The following is a 19027-nucleotide window of genomic DNA, read 5'->3' on the forward strand; positions in this document are numbered from 1 at the left end:
AAAGAAAAATGTTGGGGTTTGTGTCCCTTTAAAGGGATATTAAACACTTCTATTGAGTACTGATTTGCAGCATTCACTGTTTATAGAATTTGCTTTTTTGATCTCACTAGGGGTCATGGGACAAGGACATTTTTTACACAAAAATTATGAGATACACACTCCAGCCTCTCTTTGGGGAGGGGAGTAAGAAAAGGCAAACGTCTCAGATATAAATTTCAGGAAAATCAAGCCAAATAAATGATGGTCTTGTGTATCTAACTTATACTGTAAAACCCTAACCACAATGCTAACCCTGGTCATTTTACCCCACACTAGTAGACAGACAAGTACCTACTGTTACTATAAGTAAGTAAATGTTTTATAAGGGATTTGATGTTCAGTTAAATGTCCCTTTTAACACTATTTTGTACTCAATTAACATTATTGTCTGTGGTTAATATATAGCAAATGAGAATTAATTTACATTATCCATTAAAGTGAACGATTATTTAGGTATTAGTACTAACATTAAGGTTTTATTTAAAAACTAATGAGAAAGCTTTAATATTTTTGGATCATCACATTTAGCTATTTATTCTGTAAAACAATAAAACTAAGTTTGAAATCACAATATGCTGTGTCATGTTCACTGTTCACCTGATGTACGTAAAGTGACACGAGTATCATCTGAAGGTGGACTGTACTGTGGGACTATTGACGAGTGACCTTTTATGTTACCTATTTTGTAACCATCTTTATTGCTATGCTGCCAGGGAAATAATCTCATTTCTTATTATTCAATCACAGGAGCGTGTGAACAGTTTCTATAGGCGAGGATGTTATTTACAAAGTGTTGGCAATGACGCAATGCAGTTATCATGAAGTCAGGCAGTGTTAAAGGTACAGTAAACTCTGAAAATGTCTAGTATGCATTTGCAACTTTTTATTCATCTTTGGTACTTTTTATCCATCTTAAAACAAAAAAACGAAAACATGTTACAACTGGAAATGGAAGTTTGTGTACTGACTGCTTACTGGCTGTTAAGCAAATTTCCCCACTGCTTTGTTGGTGGATAGTAACACGTGTCACAAGCATAAAAAATGTTTGTTTTTCTGAGTCAAGAAACAAAGAAACTTCTTTATAAATGTCGCCCCCCCCCCCCATAGTTTACGATTAAATCATATTAATAATACATTTTAAAACCTTATTTTGCCTATATCTGCCTTTGCCTTTTAGTTTTAGTGGTGCCTCTCTTTATAGTCAACTGATAGGACTTTGCAGGGCATTGCGAAATGTGTGACTTTGGTTTGGCTGCAAGCTTGGGTGACCAGAACAGCCAATCAAAGGTGACAATAGAAAATTTAAAATATAGCTTTGTGCATCTATGGGGCAAAATGGAGTGAGGGAGTTAAAGTACCAAACTGTAAACCTTATTTGTGGATCTACCATATCATGTGATCTACACACCAGACAAATTAGGATAACGATAACAGTTCATCTTACAAATTACAAATAAAGCCAACTATGTTATTAACTCATTTATATCTTAAGAATAAAAGGGAAAATGTATTGTATTGCTAATAACTCTGAAAGCCAGACATTAAAAGTAATCAGCATTAAAGCCCTGTGCATAACATTCAACTTATTTTAAAATATTGAATTACTGATTTGTAGATTATGAGTGGTGTGAATTTAATCCCTCTTCTCTTATTAACCACAAATTGAAGTGTAATAAGATACTTTATATAAAGGTGATGACACCTAAATTGTGATATAAAAAAAGACCTTAAAGGGACATGAAAACCAACATTTTTCCTTCATGATTTAGGTAGAACATACAATTTTAAACAACTTTCCCGTTTACTTCTATTATTAAATGTGTTTCATTATCTTTGTATCATTTGTTGAAGGAGCAGCAATGCACTACTGGTTTCTAACTGAACACTTAGGTGAGCCAATGGCCATCAGTGTATATATATATATATATATATATATATATATATATATATGCAGCCTCCAATCAGCAGCTAGAACCTAGGTTATTTGCTGCTCCTGAGCTTACCTAGATAAAACTTTCAGCAAAGGATATCAAGAGAAAGAAGCAAATTAAATAATAGAAGTAAATTGGAAAGTTGTTTAAAAAAAATGGTATGCCCAATGAGAAATTAGTTAATCTATCTATCTTAGCAACCAGATATCTGCTTTGTCAGAAATGGAAGATGAGGTCGGTACCAACTATTGTTGAAATCAGGGATCATCTAAAGAAACAATGTGTTTTAGAACAGAAAAATACTAATATAGATAATGAACTTGATGTAAAGAAATTTTTTGATAAATGGGCACCATTTATTAAGATTTTCCCTGAGAGAGAAATCGATTACTTAATTTCTCCATTTAAGAATTCGGAGTTAATATTATTGGGTATTTGGTGATTTAGAGAAGGTTCAAGAGAATCGGGATCTTCCTCCCTTCCATTCCTCCCCCCCCCCCCCCTTTTTTTTTTTTTTTTTTTTTTCTCTCCTTTTTTTTTCTTCTTTTGGTTCCTTTTTTTTTTTTTTTTTTTTTTACCTATAAATAAAATAACCCAACAATGAGTAATATGCAGATAGGCAGATGATTTAGGTTTAACCGATTAAGTACATGATGGATAATATGCAATTTTGGTTGATTATCATTACTTTTTCTCCATGTTTTTGTTTCTTTATTGTGTTTACGAACTGTAAGACTGTGGCTTTTTATTTTCATGGAACTTGTACTCATTGTTGGACATAAATAAATGTTTAAAAAAAAAAAAATGGTATGCTTTGTCTAAATCATGAATGTCTAATTATGACTTTTCTGTCCCTTTAAATGTACAGTGTACTGTAAATTATTCTCCCCTTTAATGTGTTTGCAATGATCTATTCTAACAATAGCTATTTTCTTCCGGTTGAAACAGCCACCTATACTGATAGTTCCTATCCTGCAGTATTGGCTATAAAAACAGCGAGAGAGCCCAGTTCATTTGAAAGTGTTCATGCAGCAACTTTGAATACAATGAACTGTTATAATTTGTTGCCTTAGTACATTGTCCATTTAAATTCAAAATCTAATTCCCCTATAAGGCTTTTATGTGTACAAGTCTTCATGACAACGTGCGTGCTCCACATCACTACATTTACCTTTAGCAGTTTACAAGATAAGTCACAAGGCAGAGTACATCAGTATTTTACAGGCTACCTATCAGCTATTGACATTAGACTACTTCAAAGAACAAGGAGATAAGACAGCTTTCTTGATAAGACTCTTTGTAGTTTGCATGTAAAACAGTTCACAATAAACACTGAAAAAGGAGACAGAGAGGATTAACAGAATCTGCCACTTGATAACAAGATTTTAACATAAATAATAATAATAATAAAAAATTACCCCTTTCATTACATTCAGTACTTGAAAATAAAGGCCAAGCACCTAAGTCTTCCAGAGAGTATTTTAATGAATGTTTAGCAGTATTATCAGAGGTAATTAATACCTGTGAACAGGACCTGAATGGCTACATGCAACTAAAAGATGTAAAAAAAAATGTGTGTGTCTATATATATATATATATAGAGAGAGAGAAAGAGAGAGAGAGAGAGAGAGAGATAAATAACAAGTATATTGCATTGAGCAATGATACTTTTTAATTGGACTAACTATACATTTATAAGTTGACAAGCTTTCAGAAGAATTCCTTCCTTTCTCAAGTCAGAAGTATTATATATATATATATATATATATATATATATATATATATATATAAAATGACAAAATAGGTTTAACCCCTTAATGACAAGTGACGTACCAGGTACGTCCTGCAAAAACTTGCAGTTAGTGACAATGGACGTACCTGGTACGTCACTTGTCTAAGAGAGTGCTGGAAGCGATCGCAATCGCTTCCAGCAGCTCTCAGGGTATTGCAGTGATGCCTCGATATTGAGGCATCCTGCAATACCCTTAGAAAGCATCCGATGCAGAGAGAGCCGGGAGCGCGCGCGCGCGGGTGCGCGCGCACGCCCGCGATCACCTACCCACACTGACACCAATGAGTGGGAAGAGGGGGGGAAATATATATATATGAGGATCTGGGAGGGGGAGGGGGTTGGGGTATTGTGGGGGGCTGCTACACTACAGAAAAAAATAAATTAGTAATAAAAAATAATTAAAAACACTTTTTTGGGGGGCAAATTGGGTACTGGCAGACAGCTGCCAGTACCCAAGATGGCGGCAATTAGGTAGGGGAGAGGGTTAGATTGCTGGGGGGGGGGATCATGGAGGTTGGGGCTAAGGCAGGAGTCCATCACAGCTAAAACATTTTATTTTTTTTTATTAAAAAAAATAAAAACTCCTTTTATTTAGTACTGGCAGACTTTCTGCCAGTACTTAAGATGGCGGGGACAATTGTGGGGTGGGGGAGGGAAGAGAACTGTTTGGGAGGGATCAGGGGGTGGGATGTGTCAGGTGGGAGGCTGATCTCTACCCTAAAGCTAAAATTAACCCTGCAAGCTCCCTACAAGCTACCTAATTTAACCCCTTAACTGCTGGGCATAATTTACGTGTGGTGCGCAGCAGCATTTAGCGGCCTTCTACTTACCAAAAAGCAACCACAAAGCCATATAAGTCTGCTATTTCTGAACAAAGGGGATCCCAAAGAAGCATTTACAACCATTTGTGCCTTAATTGCAGAAGCTGTTTGTAAATAATTTCAGTGGGAAACCTAAAGTTTGTGACAAAATTTGTGAAAAAGTGAACTTTTTTTTTATTTGATGACATTTGGCGGTGAAATGGTGGCATGAAATATACCAAAATGGGCCTAGATCAATACTTTGGGTTGTCTTCTAAAAAAAAATATATGCATGTCAAGGGATATTCAGGTATTCCTGACAGATATCAGGGTTCCAATGTAACTAGCGCTAATTTTGAAAAAAAGTTGTTTGGAAATAGCAAAGTGCTACTTGTATTTATGGCCCTATAACTTGCAAAAAAAGTAAAGAACATGTGAACATTGGGTATTTCTAAACTCAGGACAAAATTTAGAAACTATTTAGCATAGGTGTTTTTTGGTGATTGTAGATGTGTAACAGATTTTGGGGGTCAAAGTTAGAAAAAGTGTGTTTTTTTCAATTTTTTCCTCATATTTTATATTTTTTTTTATAGGAAATTATAAGATATGATGAAAATAATGGTATCCTTAGAAAGTCCATTTAATGGCGAGAAAAACGGTATATAATATGTATGGGTACAGTAAATGAGTAAGAGGAAAATTACAGCTAAACACAAACACTGCAGAAATGTAAAAATAGCCATTGTCATTAAGGGTAAGAAAATTGAAAAATGGTCCGGTCATTAAGGGGTTAAATGAGGAATCTTGTTTAACAGCAACCTATTTACTGTAGGTTAAAAATGACTGGGGGTTTCTTTTTCTTTTATACATATATAAAGCATGTCAGCATGTATAAGCAGTATCCACCTTTCTGTAGAAGTTTTCTAGGTATTGCTTCTTTCCTATGCTTTGCTAAGGCAAAAAGAAAATGTGAATATGAAAAAATAATGATTCTGTTAAGAACCCCCTAGCTTTTATATTGCACACTGTTCCCAATTTCAGCTTTTGGGAAAACCTAATGGCATCATTATTAAGCTGCATTGTGAGCCTGTAGTCACAAATGTAAGAAGATCATTTGTCCCGACTTAACAGGCCTTTTGCTACAAACGTCATGTGGCAGTAGAACTTAAAGGCATATAAAATAGTGCTCATTAGTAAAAAAAAAAAAAGTATATGTTTATCAAAGGTAAACATAAAAAGAAACAGATTATGTTAAAAACAGCAAACAATTATTTTCTTGCAAAATGAGCAAATTCTCAGTGTAGCCTCTGCCTTTAATGAGATAAGGAAGATACCATTATTAAACTTATGTTCTACTGCCACATGATGTTTGCAAAAAAGTCCTCTACTGAGCATGGGTAAGAAAATTAAAAGAGCTAGTACATGTGTCTCCTAGCAGCCACTTCAAATGGAAAGCACCTTCTTTGCCTTCCTGTAGAGACTCCTGCGCCCTTGTGGGGCTGTGTAATGAACCCTGTACAAATTAAATTTATAAACAAAGCAATAAAAGGTAAAATCCTTTTAAAATGATGAATGATAAACATTGAAATGATTTCTATTAAGTATAACCAACTGATTAGTGTTTTCTTTATTTCTTATTACAACAATGAAACACATAGTAGCACCCTTCTCTCCCTGCAGGTAGCGGCTACACTGAGAATGTTAAAGCACTAATTTTGCAAGAAAACAAGTAAGTTGTTTGCTGTTTTTAACACAATCTGTTTCTTTTATGCTTACTTTATATATATTTTTTTTTTACTAAAGAATCACTGTTTTGAATCCTTCTAAGCTGTCATGCAAAATTATGCTTCAAGTAAATGTATGTTTATTGACACGTGAGTGCAAACTGTTACACATGGGTTATAGCAGGACACATCTTCAATCAATGCCAAAAATGATGCAACATTTTAAGATGATATGGGAGGTCCTTTAAGGAAAATCTCCTGGAAAATCTGTAATCATCACTTTAAGATATAAATATATATATATTTAAGGTCTAACAAAACAAAGATTTATTTCTTGACACGTCCATGACGAAACATGCCAAAAAGACACACAAACGTGTTGAAATAAAATGATCTCACCGTGACTAAATAAAGCCACACCAAAGTAAAAAAACAAAGTGCAGTATGAAGACGTAGGTTTATTCCTGCAGGCAATGGCAGAGAGACCGGTGTTATTATGTACTTAGTGAAAGGAGTATAGGTGTTGATGCCAAAGGCTACTAGGATTCATGCACAGAGACATTAAGTGAATTAATAATAGTGTAAGTAGTGATTAATACGATTAAAGAAATGCAATAATAGATGCTTTAAGTTAGCACCTGTTTTACTCCAAACAAAAATAAACAAGTGTATTCCTGCAATCACGGAATGGAGCACATTTATTTATTCACTGTAGAAAGAAAGTCTTTTGATACCCCATTCTATCCACAGAGCTAGTAAAAAAAAAAAAAAGATACACTTAGAGAAAACGTAATTGTAAAATTTCACAACCCTTTTCATTTTAAGGGACACAAAATACAGTTTTTCTTTATTTTCTACATCAAATGTATTAGCTGTTATTAGTTTTATTATTTTTTTGTAAAAACAGATGTTTCTGTACTTGTGGGAAAGTTTTGCTATTCACCAACAAAACTGTGCAGGGATTCTGCATATCCGCCAGTGAGCAATCAGGCCTTAAAGGGAAACTGAACCCATTTTTTTTATTTTGTGATTCAGATAGAGCATGCAAATTTAAGCAACTTTCTAATTTACTTCTATTATCAATTTTTCAATGTTCTCTTGGTATCTTTATTTGAAATAGCAGGAGTGTAAGCTTAGGAGCCAGCCCATTTTTGGTTCAACATCTGGGTAGCACTTGCTGATTGGTGGCTACATTTAGCGTGGCCATGCAATCAGACTTCTAGATGTTAGTGCACCTGTGTCCTAAAGTTTTTACTTTCAAGAATAGGAGAATAGAAGCGCTATTAATTTAATTTCAGCAGTGTTAGCGCGCAATACAGCTAATATTTTTGTGATACACTTGTAATCTAGGCCAAAATGTTTAATCATGGAAAATAAAACATACATTCATTCATTATTTATTATGTTACATTAAAGGGACAGTCTACTCCAAAATTGTTATTGTTTAAAAAGATAGATAATCCCTTTATTACCCATTCCCCAGTTTTGCATAACCAGCACTGTTATATTAATATACATTTTTACTGTGATTACCAGCATCTAAGCCTTTGCAGACAGCCCCCTTATCTCAGGGCTATTTACTGACTTGTAATTTGTCCAATAAGTGCTGGTTCCTGCATAACTCCATGGGAGTGAGCACAATGTTATCTCTATAGCACACATGAATTAGAAGTGTCTTGCTGTGAAAAGCTAATAAAAATGCATATGCGAAGGGACATACTACTCATATGCTAAATCCCTTGAAACTGATGCAGTATAACTGTAAAAAGCTGACAGGAAAATATCACCTGAGCATCTCTATGTAAAAAAGGAAGATATTTTACCTCACAATCTCCTCAGCTCAGCAAAGTAAATTCTGTGTAAAAACCTATACTCAGCTGTTGCCCAGCTGCAGGTAAAAAAAATATGAAGAAATGAACAGCATCCAATCAACATCAACAGTCCTGAGGTCATGAACTCTTTTACTGTGATGTCATGAGATTTGACGTAACTCTCATGAGATTTCATTGTAAACTTCCTTACACTGAATAGGGAAATAAGATGAGTGTTCACATAAGCTCACTCCCTTAGCTGTCCCGGGACAGACATACTGATTTGCTGCTTAGAAATAATTTACAATGGGATGTGGCTACTGAGGAACTTTTGAGGTAAAATAGCTTTCTTTTTTACATAGAGATGTTCAGGTGATATTTTCTAGTCAGCTTTTTACAGCTATACTGCATCACTTTCAAGTGTTTAAACATTTGGGTATTATGGCCCTTTAAGAGACGGTCTGTAGTGGCTTCGAAACAGGCAGACATTTAGAGGTTTAAATGTAAAGTATATAAATAAACCAATGTTAGTTGTGCAAATCTGGGGAATGGGTAGTAAAGGTGTTATATATTTTTTTAAACAATAACAATTTTGGAGTAGACTATCCCTTTAACACTCAGTAAAACACATATATGCATTGCTTTATATGTAAGGCATCCCCCTTACACGGACACAGTGACATTTACTACAAACATACTCGATTCCCAGGACACTGCTGCATTCTTCTGTACCCATTGTTTGCATGTAATTCACAGGCTTGTTTTCAGAGAAATTCCAGCCTCGCAGTGAATGGGAATTTGTCTAAAAGAGCTCTGATGTGAAGCTGCATTCATTCATTCTTATATCATACGAAACCCTTTAATGGGCTCTTTAATGCACCTATCTGTATAAAACACTGCACCAAATAATACATTATATTTTAATTTAAATGAACAAAGTCTATGTTCTAACGGTCCATTTTGAAGAAATAAATGGCAATAATTTTACTCGATTTCTTCAAAACTGTGTCTCCTCTAGTCTGAAAGTGACATGAGATATGCCCTTTCCACTTCCCTTCAAAAAAGCATTCACATGTGCTTTGAGTGTGTTGGTAAGCAGGCAGGCAGCCAAACATAAGGAAAGTATACTGTGATGTCTTCAGAACTTACACAAAAAAGAAGGATGCCATTTTTTTTTATAGAGAATTAAAGGGACATTCTTGTTGGGTGGGCCCCCTTACATCTAAAATATAATTTAAAAAAAAAAAAATATTTTTTTTTTAAATAGATTTTGAGCTTTAATTTTTTTTTTTATGCTTGTCACTGTCCACCAATAGAGCTGTGGGTGTTTTCCTTATACGCCAGTAAACAATTTATCCCTAGGGTTGTGCACTTCCTTTTAGTTTAAAAATGAAAACAAAAACAACTTTTTCATGCAAAAGATATTACACCTTGTTAAAATTGTAATCTTTAATATGCAAAATGGGTTGAGTTTAATGCTCCTTTAATTGGCTTTCTGTTAAATGACCTTTTGCAGCATAACTGCTAGAACGTCCCTTTAATTGTAATCAACTTTCTAGCAACAATAGCAAGAATTACTATATGTATATTCACCTAAAAACAACAGGCACTCTTCTTTTACATATTCAGCTCTGTCAATAGGAATGTGCCTCCCAACAGCAGAATTCCTTAATCCTCCTATTTCCTTTCCATTTTAATACACACCCAAATGAATATGGAGTGGGGAGGGGTGCTTCCACTGTAAGGTACCCTTCCTTCCTAGACTTTCCACATCATTCACTGATGCAGTCTTAAACCACATATTGTACTACAATTTATTTTTTCTCTTCATGTTACATTATGTACTTAATAAAAATGCAATAATGTTATAGGGTTTTATAAGTTCTGAGGTTTTCTAACATTCCTGAATCACAATCTTGTTATACTTGGTGTTATGATGGTTGAAGACACACATGCACAAAGACCCATGCATAAACACACAAGCACACATCACATACACACATGCATATAGACGAACACAGACATACTCTCACATACACACATGAACACACAAACATACACAGACGACACAGACACACACTCACATATACATGTGAACACACAAACATACAGACACACACTCTCACATATACACATAAACACACAAACATACACACAACACAGATGCACACTCTCACATATACACATGAACACAGATGCACACTCTCACATATACACATGAACACAAACATACACACGACACAGATGCACACTCACATATACACATAAACACACAAACACACACACATGACACAGATGCACACTCTCACATCTATACATGAACACACAAACATACACACATGACACAGATGCACACTCTTACATCTACACATGAACACACAAACATACACACATGAGACAGATGCACACTCTCACATATACAAATGAATACACAAACATACACACATGACACAGATGCCCACTCACATATACATGTGAACACACAAACATACAGACACACACTCTCACATATACACATAAACACACAAACATACACACAACACAGATGCACACTCTCACATATACACATAAACACACAAACACACACACATGACACAGATGCACACTCTCACATCTATACATGAACACACAAACATACACACATGACACAGATGCACACTCTCACATCTACACATGAACACACAAACATACACACATGACACAGATGCACACTCTCACATATACAAATGAATACACAAACATACACACATGACACAGATGCCCACTCACATATACATGTGAACACACAAACATACAGACACACACTCTCACATATACACATAAACACACAAACATACACACAACACAGATGCACACTCTCACATATACACATGAACACAGATGCACACTCTCACATATACACATGAACACAAACATACACACATGACACAGATGCACACTCACATATACACATAAACACACAAACACACACACGACACAGATGCACACTCTCACATGAACACACAAACATACACACACACACACTCATGACACAGATGCACACTCTCACATCTACACATGAACACACAAACATACACACATGACACAGATGCACACTCTCACATCTACACATGAACACACAAACATACACACATGACACAGATACACACTCTCACATATACAAATGAATACACAAACATACACACATGACACAGATGCACACTCACATATTCACATGAACACACATACACACACATGACACAGATGCACACTCTCACATATACACATGTGCGCACACATACTCATATAAAATTTCCCTGTAACAACAATTTTGCCCAAAGCCACAGTAAACTGTTTTTAACCCCATCATCGGTATGTAGGATAAATGGGGATATCTTCCATTCCTGTTGTTATGAATTCCATCCTATACTGCACATAAACTATGTGTTTACAGTTTAATAAATAGTGGATTTCACTATTAGTAACTATGGAGATATGGCACTATTGATCATGATATGGATACGCTTTCTGCTATTACACTGGAATTATATTTTAGTGTATACTAACATATAGGCAATATATTCAGGGGTGAAACTACAGGGGGCGCAGAGGTCGCAATTGCGACTGGGCCCCCAGCTTAAAAAAAAACAAAACCTTGACCTGCCACTGCCTGCACTGATATCATGTAAGTGTGACATGATGGTTCACTAGTGTCTCTGACTACAGGGGTTAGTGTTTCTGTTTTACCCATTGATGTTTATGTGTGTGTGTGTGTGTGTGTATGTATGTGACTGTGTGTATTTATGCATGTATATGTGTGTGTATGTTTGTGGAACCAGAAAATGACAGACCTTGTTACTACAGCATGGGGGGGGGTAGACAGTGTCAGTCTATACAGTACCACTATATACAGTACGGGGGGGCTGGAACATGTCACAGACTACTGTGGTCACTTTATAAAGTACTGGGGCAGGTAGGGTCAGGTCAGGCCAGCCATCTCACCGGCAGATTACAGACTGTGTCACTGACTCACTATTTACAGTACTGGTGGGCTAAACAGTGTCACTATATACAGTAATAGGGGGTCAGACCATCTCACAGACTGTGGGTACAGGGTACCTCCTTTTGCAGACATGTAATCTGATTCACATTTTTTTTCTGTGTTAAATGTAAAAAAAAAAAGGTATGTATCAAATTCACTTTTCTTTTTTTTTGGGGGGGGGGCCCTTCTTAGATTCTTGCACCTGGGCCCTGCGGCTTCTAGTTACGCCTCTGGATATATTGTCAAAAATATATATTATTAACAGTCCTGAACCCTATTTTCTACTGATATCACATTAAGAATTGGCTTTGTCACTGTTACTGTTAAGTGTATAAACTAAGATTCTGATTCTATGGCTACTATCGAGGGCACATGCAGACAAGAGGTTAAAGTCAAGTATGCAAATTGCAGCAGTTCTACTATGTTTTCAAAGGGACATAATATTCCTTACATTAAGTAAAAGGAGACAGTAAATGTATCCAATGCTCCATTTTATCTGCTGGAGTGTATTAAATGATTTTCAAACATATCATTTATCTTTATTTTTCATTTGAAATAGCTGTTTTTGCATATTGAAACCACCACCTTTACTGAAAATATGGATATTGCAAAAGTCTCTATAGAACAGTTGTGGGGAAAAGAGACAGTAGCAGAAATCAACCTCACAGTGGAAGTTTGCAGAGAGAGTCCATTCGGAAGGGTGTTCCTGCAGCTGCTTTGAATACAATAAACACTTATTAGCTGCTTGCTGAGTACATTATCCCTAAAGCAGCATTTTAGGCAACATGCTTGAATCCTATTCAGAGAATTCAAGAGTAATTTACTGAAGTGTGCTTTTGTAAGGGCAGATACTTATAACTTAAAGGGACACTGAACCCAAATGTGTTCTTTTGTGATTCAGATAGAGCATGCAATTTTAAGCAACTTTCTAATTTACTCCTATTATCACATTTTCTTCATTCTATTGATATGTTTATTTGAAAAGCAAAAATATACGTTTAGATGCCGGCCCATTTTTGGTGAACAACCTGGGTTGTCTTTGCTGATTGGACAGCACCAATAAACAAGTGTTGTCCATGGTGCTGAACCAAAAATGTGCTGGCTCCTTAGCTTAGATGCCTTCTTTTTCAAATAAAGATAGCAAGAGAACGAAGAAAATTTGATAATAGGAGTAAATTAGAAAGTTGCTTAAAATTGCATGCTCTATCTGAATCATGAAAGAAAAAAAAAATGGGTTCAATGATGATAAAGAAATATAAGACTCACGTATATTTTCATCACAAACACACACATATATATATTATCTGTCTATCTATCAAACATTGTGTCAGTTATGAAGACCCCATTGCCCCCCCCCCCCCCTTCAGAAGAGCACAGTCCTCAGTGCTCTGCACAGCTTTCCCATCAATGGTCCCATGGCATACACTATTTGCTAAATTACCAGACATTTAACAACCACAGGGTGGGATTAGGAATGTGAGCAGTAAGCATAACGAAGCCTACAAAGCACGCGCTGTTCTTTATTTCTTCTGTACATAGCAAGATACTTGTGGGCCTTTCACTGCCTAGGTAACAAGTCCCCCTTGTAGAAATACAGTAAATCTTTCCATGTTATTGGTGTTCAGGCTTTGTAATTAGATCTATAAATAACTGCTGCAAAAATGTTACCTTTAAAAGTTAATTTGTGTATTTATTAACAAAGTAATTAAACGTAGCTAAACCCAAAAATAAATATACATTGTTTGCACATTAATTTCCGCCACTACAATTCAGGCACCTAAAGAAATATTAGACACAAATAGATGCTAGACAGAATGATGTATACAAAGAAAAGATTAGCTTGATAGTATACCTTACTTTTATATCAGTTGTTTAAATACTGAAAAAATAAGTATAAAGTTTTAGTTTTAATGGGCACTGCCATGTTCTGCTGAAACTAATCAAGGACAGTTATAAATGGGTCGCTATACTGTGCAACCAATGACTGGGTGGAATATACACATTTTTTCAGGAATTGTAAAGCCTACAATATTCAGAATTAAATATAATAAATTGTTATTAAAAGTATACTGCAAAGTTTACTTCATACCATTGAACTGTTTATATTACAATCTTAAGGTGTTTAATGTTTAGAACAGAGGTTTACAAATTTAATTTATGAGCCAGCAAGAAATATATATATCTATATCTATATATCTATATATATATATATATATATATATATATATATATATATATATATATAATGAAGTATTCAGTAGATGCAGCTTCCTAGTTGCTAGGATATGCAGAGTCCTGGCTTTAGACCCACATAGCTTACAGTTCAGCCTTATATTATTGACATTTAGATTAAGTCTGAAGTATTTATTTTATGTATTCATCCCCAGTACATGCTGAAAGATCAGATTTCGCTTTAACTGCCGGAAACAGGGATTTTACCAAATTACAAATTTAGGCCTAGTTTCCTTTGAGGTGGTAAAGTTTTAAAACTGGGGGTAACATAAAAATTCTCCATAGACTTTAATGGAGATAAATGTTTTTACCACCAGTTTACAAACTTTACCACCTCAATGGAAACTAGGCCTAAGCTTCCAAACTACTGATAGCAATTCAGTAAAATGTGTGCAACCTGGTTACCAGACAACACAATATCAACCACACTTTTTTCCTTGCAAGGTTTTGCTTACAGTTTGGTAGGAATATATAGAGTATATATATATATATATTAACCCTTACTCATAGGTGTCCACAAATAGATCTAATAAATCAGCAACTCTCTAAGGGCTGATTAGCAGCTTACATGTCTGGTTTGTTATTTCTCATTTAACCATAAGTGTAAATGTGTTTTTCACTGACATTTTCTACACCACTACAACGGTCTAAATGAAAATAGACATTTTTTTTCATGCAGTGATTTAGACAACATATTTATAGTTGTACAGTGCAATAGTTGTAAACTCAATTTTTCTTTAATGGGCATTACTATATATAGGTGAAGTTGCACAGCCAGTGCTCACCCATGCTAGATCTCATAGATTGGAACATACATATGTATGCTACTAGTGATTGCTTTTCTGACTGTGTTCTCAGGAGCTGCAATGCATCGAGCCTACAGGGCTTAAATAAGAACATTCATTTAAAAATAAAACATTTTATTTGTACACAGAATGTCCCTTTAAATTTAACAGAGGAATAAGTAGAGCACCAAAGTATATACCAAAGAATGAACCAGAGTCCAGACTGCTACATCTAATTACAGGGAATTTCAATAGTGACTCGAAAGAATTTAAGCAACTGCTGAAGTGGTCTAATTTTAGCTTCAGTCACCTGCCCCCTCCCAACTTCATCCTATAATGACGTTTTGACTGACTACATGAGATCAGGCTTACTGGCAATTATTATGAGCTCCTCCTGATAGAAAAAAAAATGAAATTTGATATATTAAATTTGAGGATAATGAATCAGTGTTGCTTTTCTTTGTAAATGGCCATTAAAAATATATCTAAATAAATTGTCTACAGCTATACATAGAGTAACAGCCATAAAGAAATTACTGATCACTTGCCTTAAAAAGAATAGCCTCATAAATACACACCTAAATCAAGAAATGGGTTCAAATATCAGAATAGGCAATCAGATTATAACAGCTCATAATCTATGCCTTTGGTCATATGTTAATATGGCTTTGTATAAGAATATAGAGCTAGCCAGGGGGCAGCTGTTTATCTGCCCCAATGATCAGCCTTCTCCTGACTTGTTGTGAAACTTATTTCTTTGGAAAAACTCATGTAGACTTTGGCTCCTATTATCTGCCTGAAGCAACTTTTTACACACGTAACTTTCTGATTCTGCTCTCTGATATAGAACACTTACATATCTGACCCCTTGTGCCCAAGATCCAATGTAACTTATATATCTGACTCTTTCACTCTTAATGTTCCATAAGCAAAATCAATAAGTTCCTAAAATCTTGTGATGCAAACTCATAACAATGTGTAACAAACGCACATTTTTTAGGAGACTGGGAAGAAATAAATGAATAGACATATATAGAGAACTCAAAAAGCAGTAGGAGAAATTGATGTCTGGCTTCATGAGGTATCCAATACTTTTAAAAGACAAGGGCATGACAAAACTAGGTATTAAAATTCACACACATTACACAAATGAGAACATTATTTTCTACTGGAATGTTTATTTTAATATAAATGAAACTGTTATGACCTAATCACAGCTTGAGTACCAGGTCATACTGTAAAAACAATGCCAGGCTGAATAGAAAGGTATGCAGACTGAAACAAAATAAATTCCACTTCTTTACAGCTTGCTGCTACATGTGAATTCTAACCCCTATGAGATCACAGGTCTGTTTGAGCAATTACCAGGTATGTACTGCCCTGTAATAAGCAAATGTTTTATTTTTCCCCATTTTGAAAGTTAGTATGTTTTGTGCAAAATTGATTTATGTCCTTAGAGACTAAAAAGACTTAATCTCTAACAATAGTGACAAATGATAAAGCTGTCAACCAGCACTGCACAATAAAGATGCATTCCTGACCTATCACCAACAGAAAATATAAACTACTGTGGGAATACAGAATATAACCTAACCAAACAAATGCAGCAAACATCACAATGAGCTGTCACACCAATACAGTATCTAAAAATAAAAATAACTTTATTGAGTAATAATAAACTACAACATAATATTGCACTGAACTGGAATTTGCTGCTAAAAAGCAAATGTATTGTAAGCATATATACACCTTACAGAGTCAGATTCAGGCTGTCTCACACTACTTGATAAAAAAACAACAACTTAGATGACTTTCTAATTTTATAGCTACACATTTATCAAACATTGATGAGGAATCCAACGAGTGTGTATGGCCATGAGCTGCCAGCACACTGAGGAGTTAACCTTTGCCACAATACTTCATTAAAAAGTCAGAGTCCAATCCTTTATTCCCCACAAAGCATTCTGCACTGCTGGGAGGCTCACAACAGTGCAGATTACATCTAACTCATGTTGACCGCTCACACGTACACCTCATCCCAAACGTTTTAACAGGGTTTATAAATTTACACATATGTGCTTATTTTGCAACTTACCTTCACAAAACACACAGCTTCTTTAGTTCACTGGTAGACGATTGATAAAATACTATCGTTTTCACAAACAACAAAAATATTTTATTAAGTTATACTAAGCTAATATAACAAAGCGCAACAATGTTATAATGGCTGCCTATATACAGACGGCAGATAATAACAGTAATAGAATGTAGATCTCACCTTGTACTTCATGTTTGCAGGCTCTTCTTATATATGAGTTTTCTTTACAATTATGTATCCAGCATTGGAAAGTACTGATTGTTCAAACCGCTTTAGAATGGTCAGAAATGAGTCTCCCAGTAAAATAAATGAGAACAAGAGCTGAGCCTCCAGGAGACTGTGGTCCTGCCCACAGGAGACAACACTGTGACTTCAGGCGTAGTGAGTCAGTCCTGTGACTTGCAGTGAAGTGAATAAATGTTGTGACTCCGGGCAAACTGTGTTGTGGTAGCAAGTCCGTGTGCAGTAGGGAAGCAGAGCTGTCTGAGAGGATTGGTGCGGGCTGCAGGCTGCTAGTTTAGTGCTCATTTGCATGCTCCCTTATTATTGGTCAGAACGCGAGTCATTACGGAGTACCACATTCTACTGGCCTCTGCCTTGCATTGGCACGTACAACAGCGCATACAAACATAACAGGAAAATATTTATTTAATAAGAAATGGCCTTTAGTTTCAGAAATGTATTTTATCATTTAGAAAGTCACCTTCGTGTGACCTGGTAGACTGCTTTACTCACTAGTTCATTTCAAAGCCCATTACTTAATTATATCTCATTATGGAAGAAAGTATAAACAAAAGGACCGCTGTCTAATGCCCCTTTTAAACCATCCCTGTTGGTAACTATTTTTTTTTTTAATGCTGTCTTGTTTTTGTTCTTTTGAAACTTCAAAGTGTTGCAGCTGTCAGGTTTAAGCGAGCTGTAATATGTAGCATTTACATTTTAGAAAATGTTTGTCTTCACAAAACAGAATGCTATTAAAAGAAGGGTAATAAAATATTTCTGACAAAATGACTCAATAATTTAGTTTGTAGTCAATAAGTATATATTCCATTTTTTTCTTACTAGTGTTTATTCAAAAACATTTTTTTTAAAAGCAGTTTTAATAACATATAATGATTTTAGTACATGTTATGCATTTGATGGCATTATTTAAAATACAATGATCATTGTCTCATTTTACTTATCGCAGAAAATACAGATATTTATGTTTTTAAAAACAAAAGTATAGATTACACCATTGGTTATTTTTGATGACCCGAAGAAAAAACAGTGTCAGTGTGACTGACTCAATTCTCAAATAATAAAAAAACAAAACGTTATATAATCTCGTCGATAATATTTTATGTTATAGCCTTGATCCGCTTTCACGTTTGCATTATACAGACTACCCATTGGGAACTTCATGCCAGTGTACAAGAGATGAACTAGTTTGATGCGGTTATTGTACTCATATGTGCCCTCTAGCCTTCAAGCTTGTGAGGACACTTTATGCTTTAAACTGTGCTGTGAATCTGTCAGCGAGAGATATCACTTATGCATACTTTTAAGCACTGAACCATACAAATTACATGGATTTTTAAAACTTAATTTATCAATCTGCTTCCTTGGAAATAATTAAAACAAATATTTGTAGATTATATATAATATATATTGTCCCCTTATGTCATTTCTATCACCATTTGCATCTGTTTGTTTCTGCTTTGACATAAACATATGTCTACAAAAGGAACATTGTAGTGAATTTATTTCTTTGTTTAATTTAAAATATGGCATCTCAAAATGTTTTTAATTAAA

At 35.0% G+C, this 19027-nt stretch overlaps 1 protein-coding gene across 1 annotated transcript in view; it reads right to left on the reverse strand.

Moving 5' to 3' along the window:
• The window catches only part of NEDD9 (neural precursor cell expressed, developmentally down-regulated 9), a 52058-nt gene extending 34357 nt beyond the window's left edge, over window positions 1-17701 (reverse strand). The window contains exon 1 of the mRNA XM_053714745.1: window positions 17414-17701. Coding sequence (XP_053570720.1) covers window positions 17414-17425 — 12 coding nt within the window. The 5' untranslated portion in view covers window positions 17426-17701. The remainder of the gene's footprint in view (window positions 1-17413) is intronic.
• Between the last annotated feature and the right edge of the window lie 1326 nt (window positions 17702-19027).

This window comes from Bombina bombina, chromosome 5 (genome assembly GCF_027579735.1).
Source record: "Bombina bombina isolate aBomBom1 chromosome 5, aBomBom1.pri, whole genome shotgun sequence".
In the NCBI taxonomy this organism is placed as follows: Eukaryota; Metazoa; Chordata; class Amphibia; order Anura; family Bombinatoridae; genus Bombina; species Bombina bombina.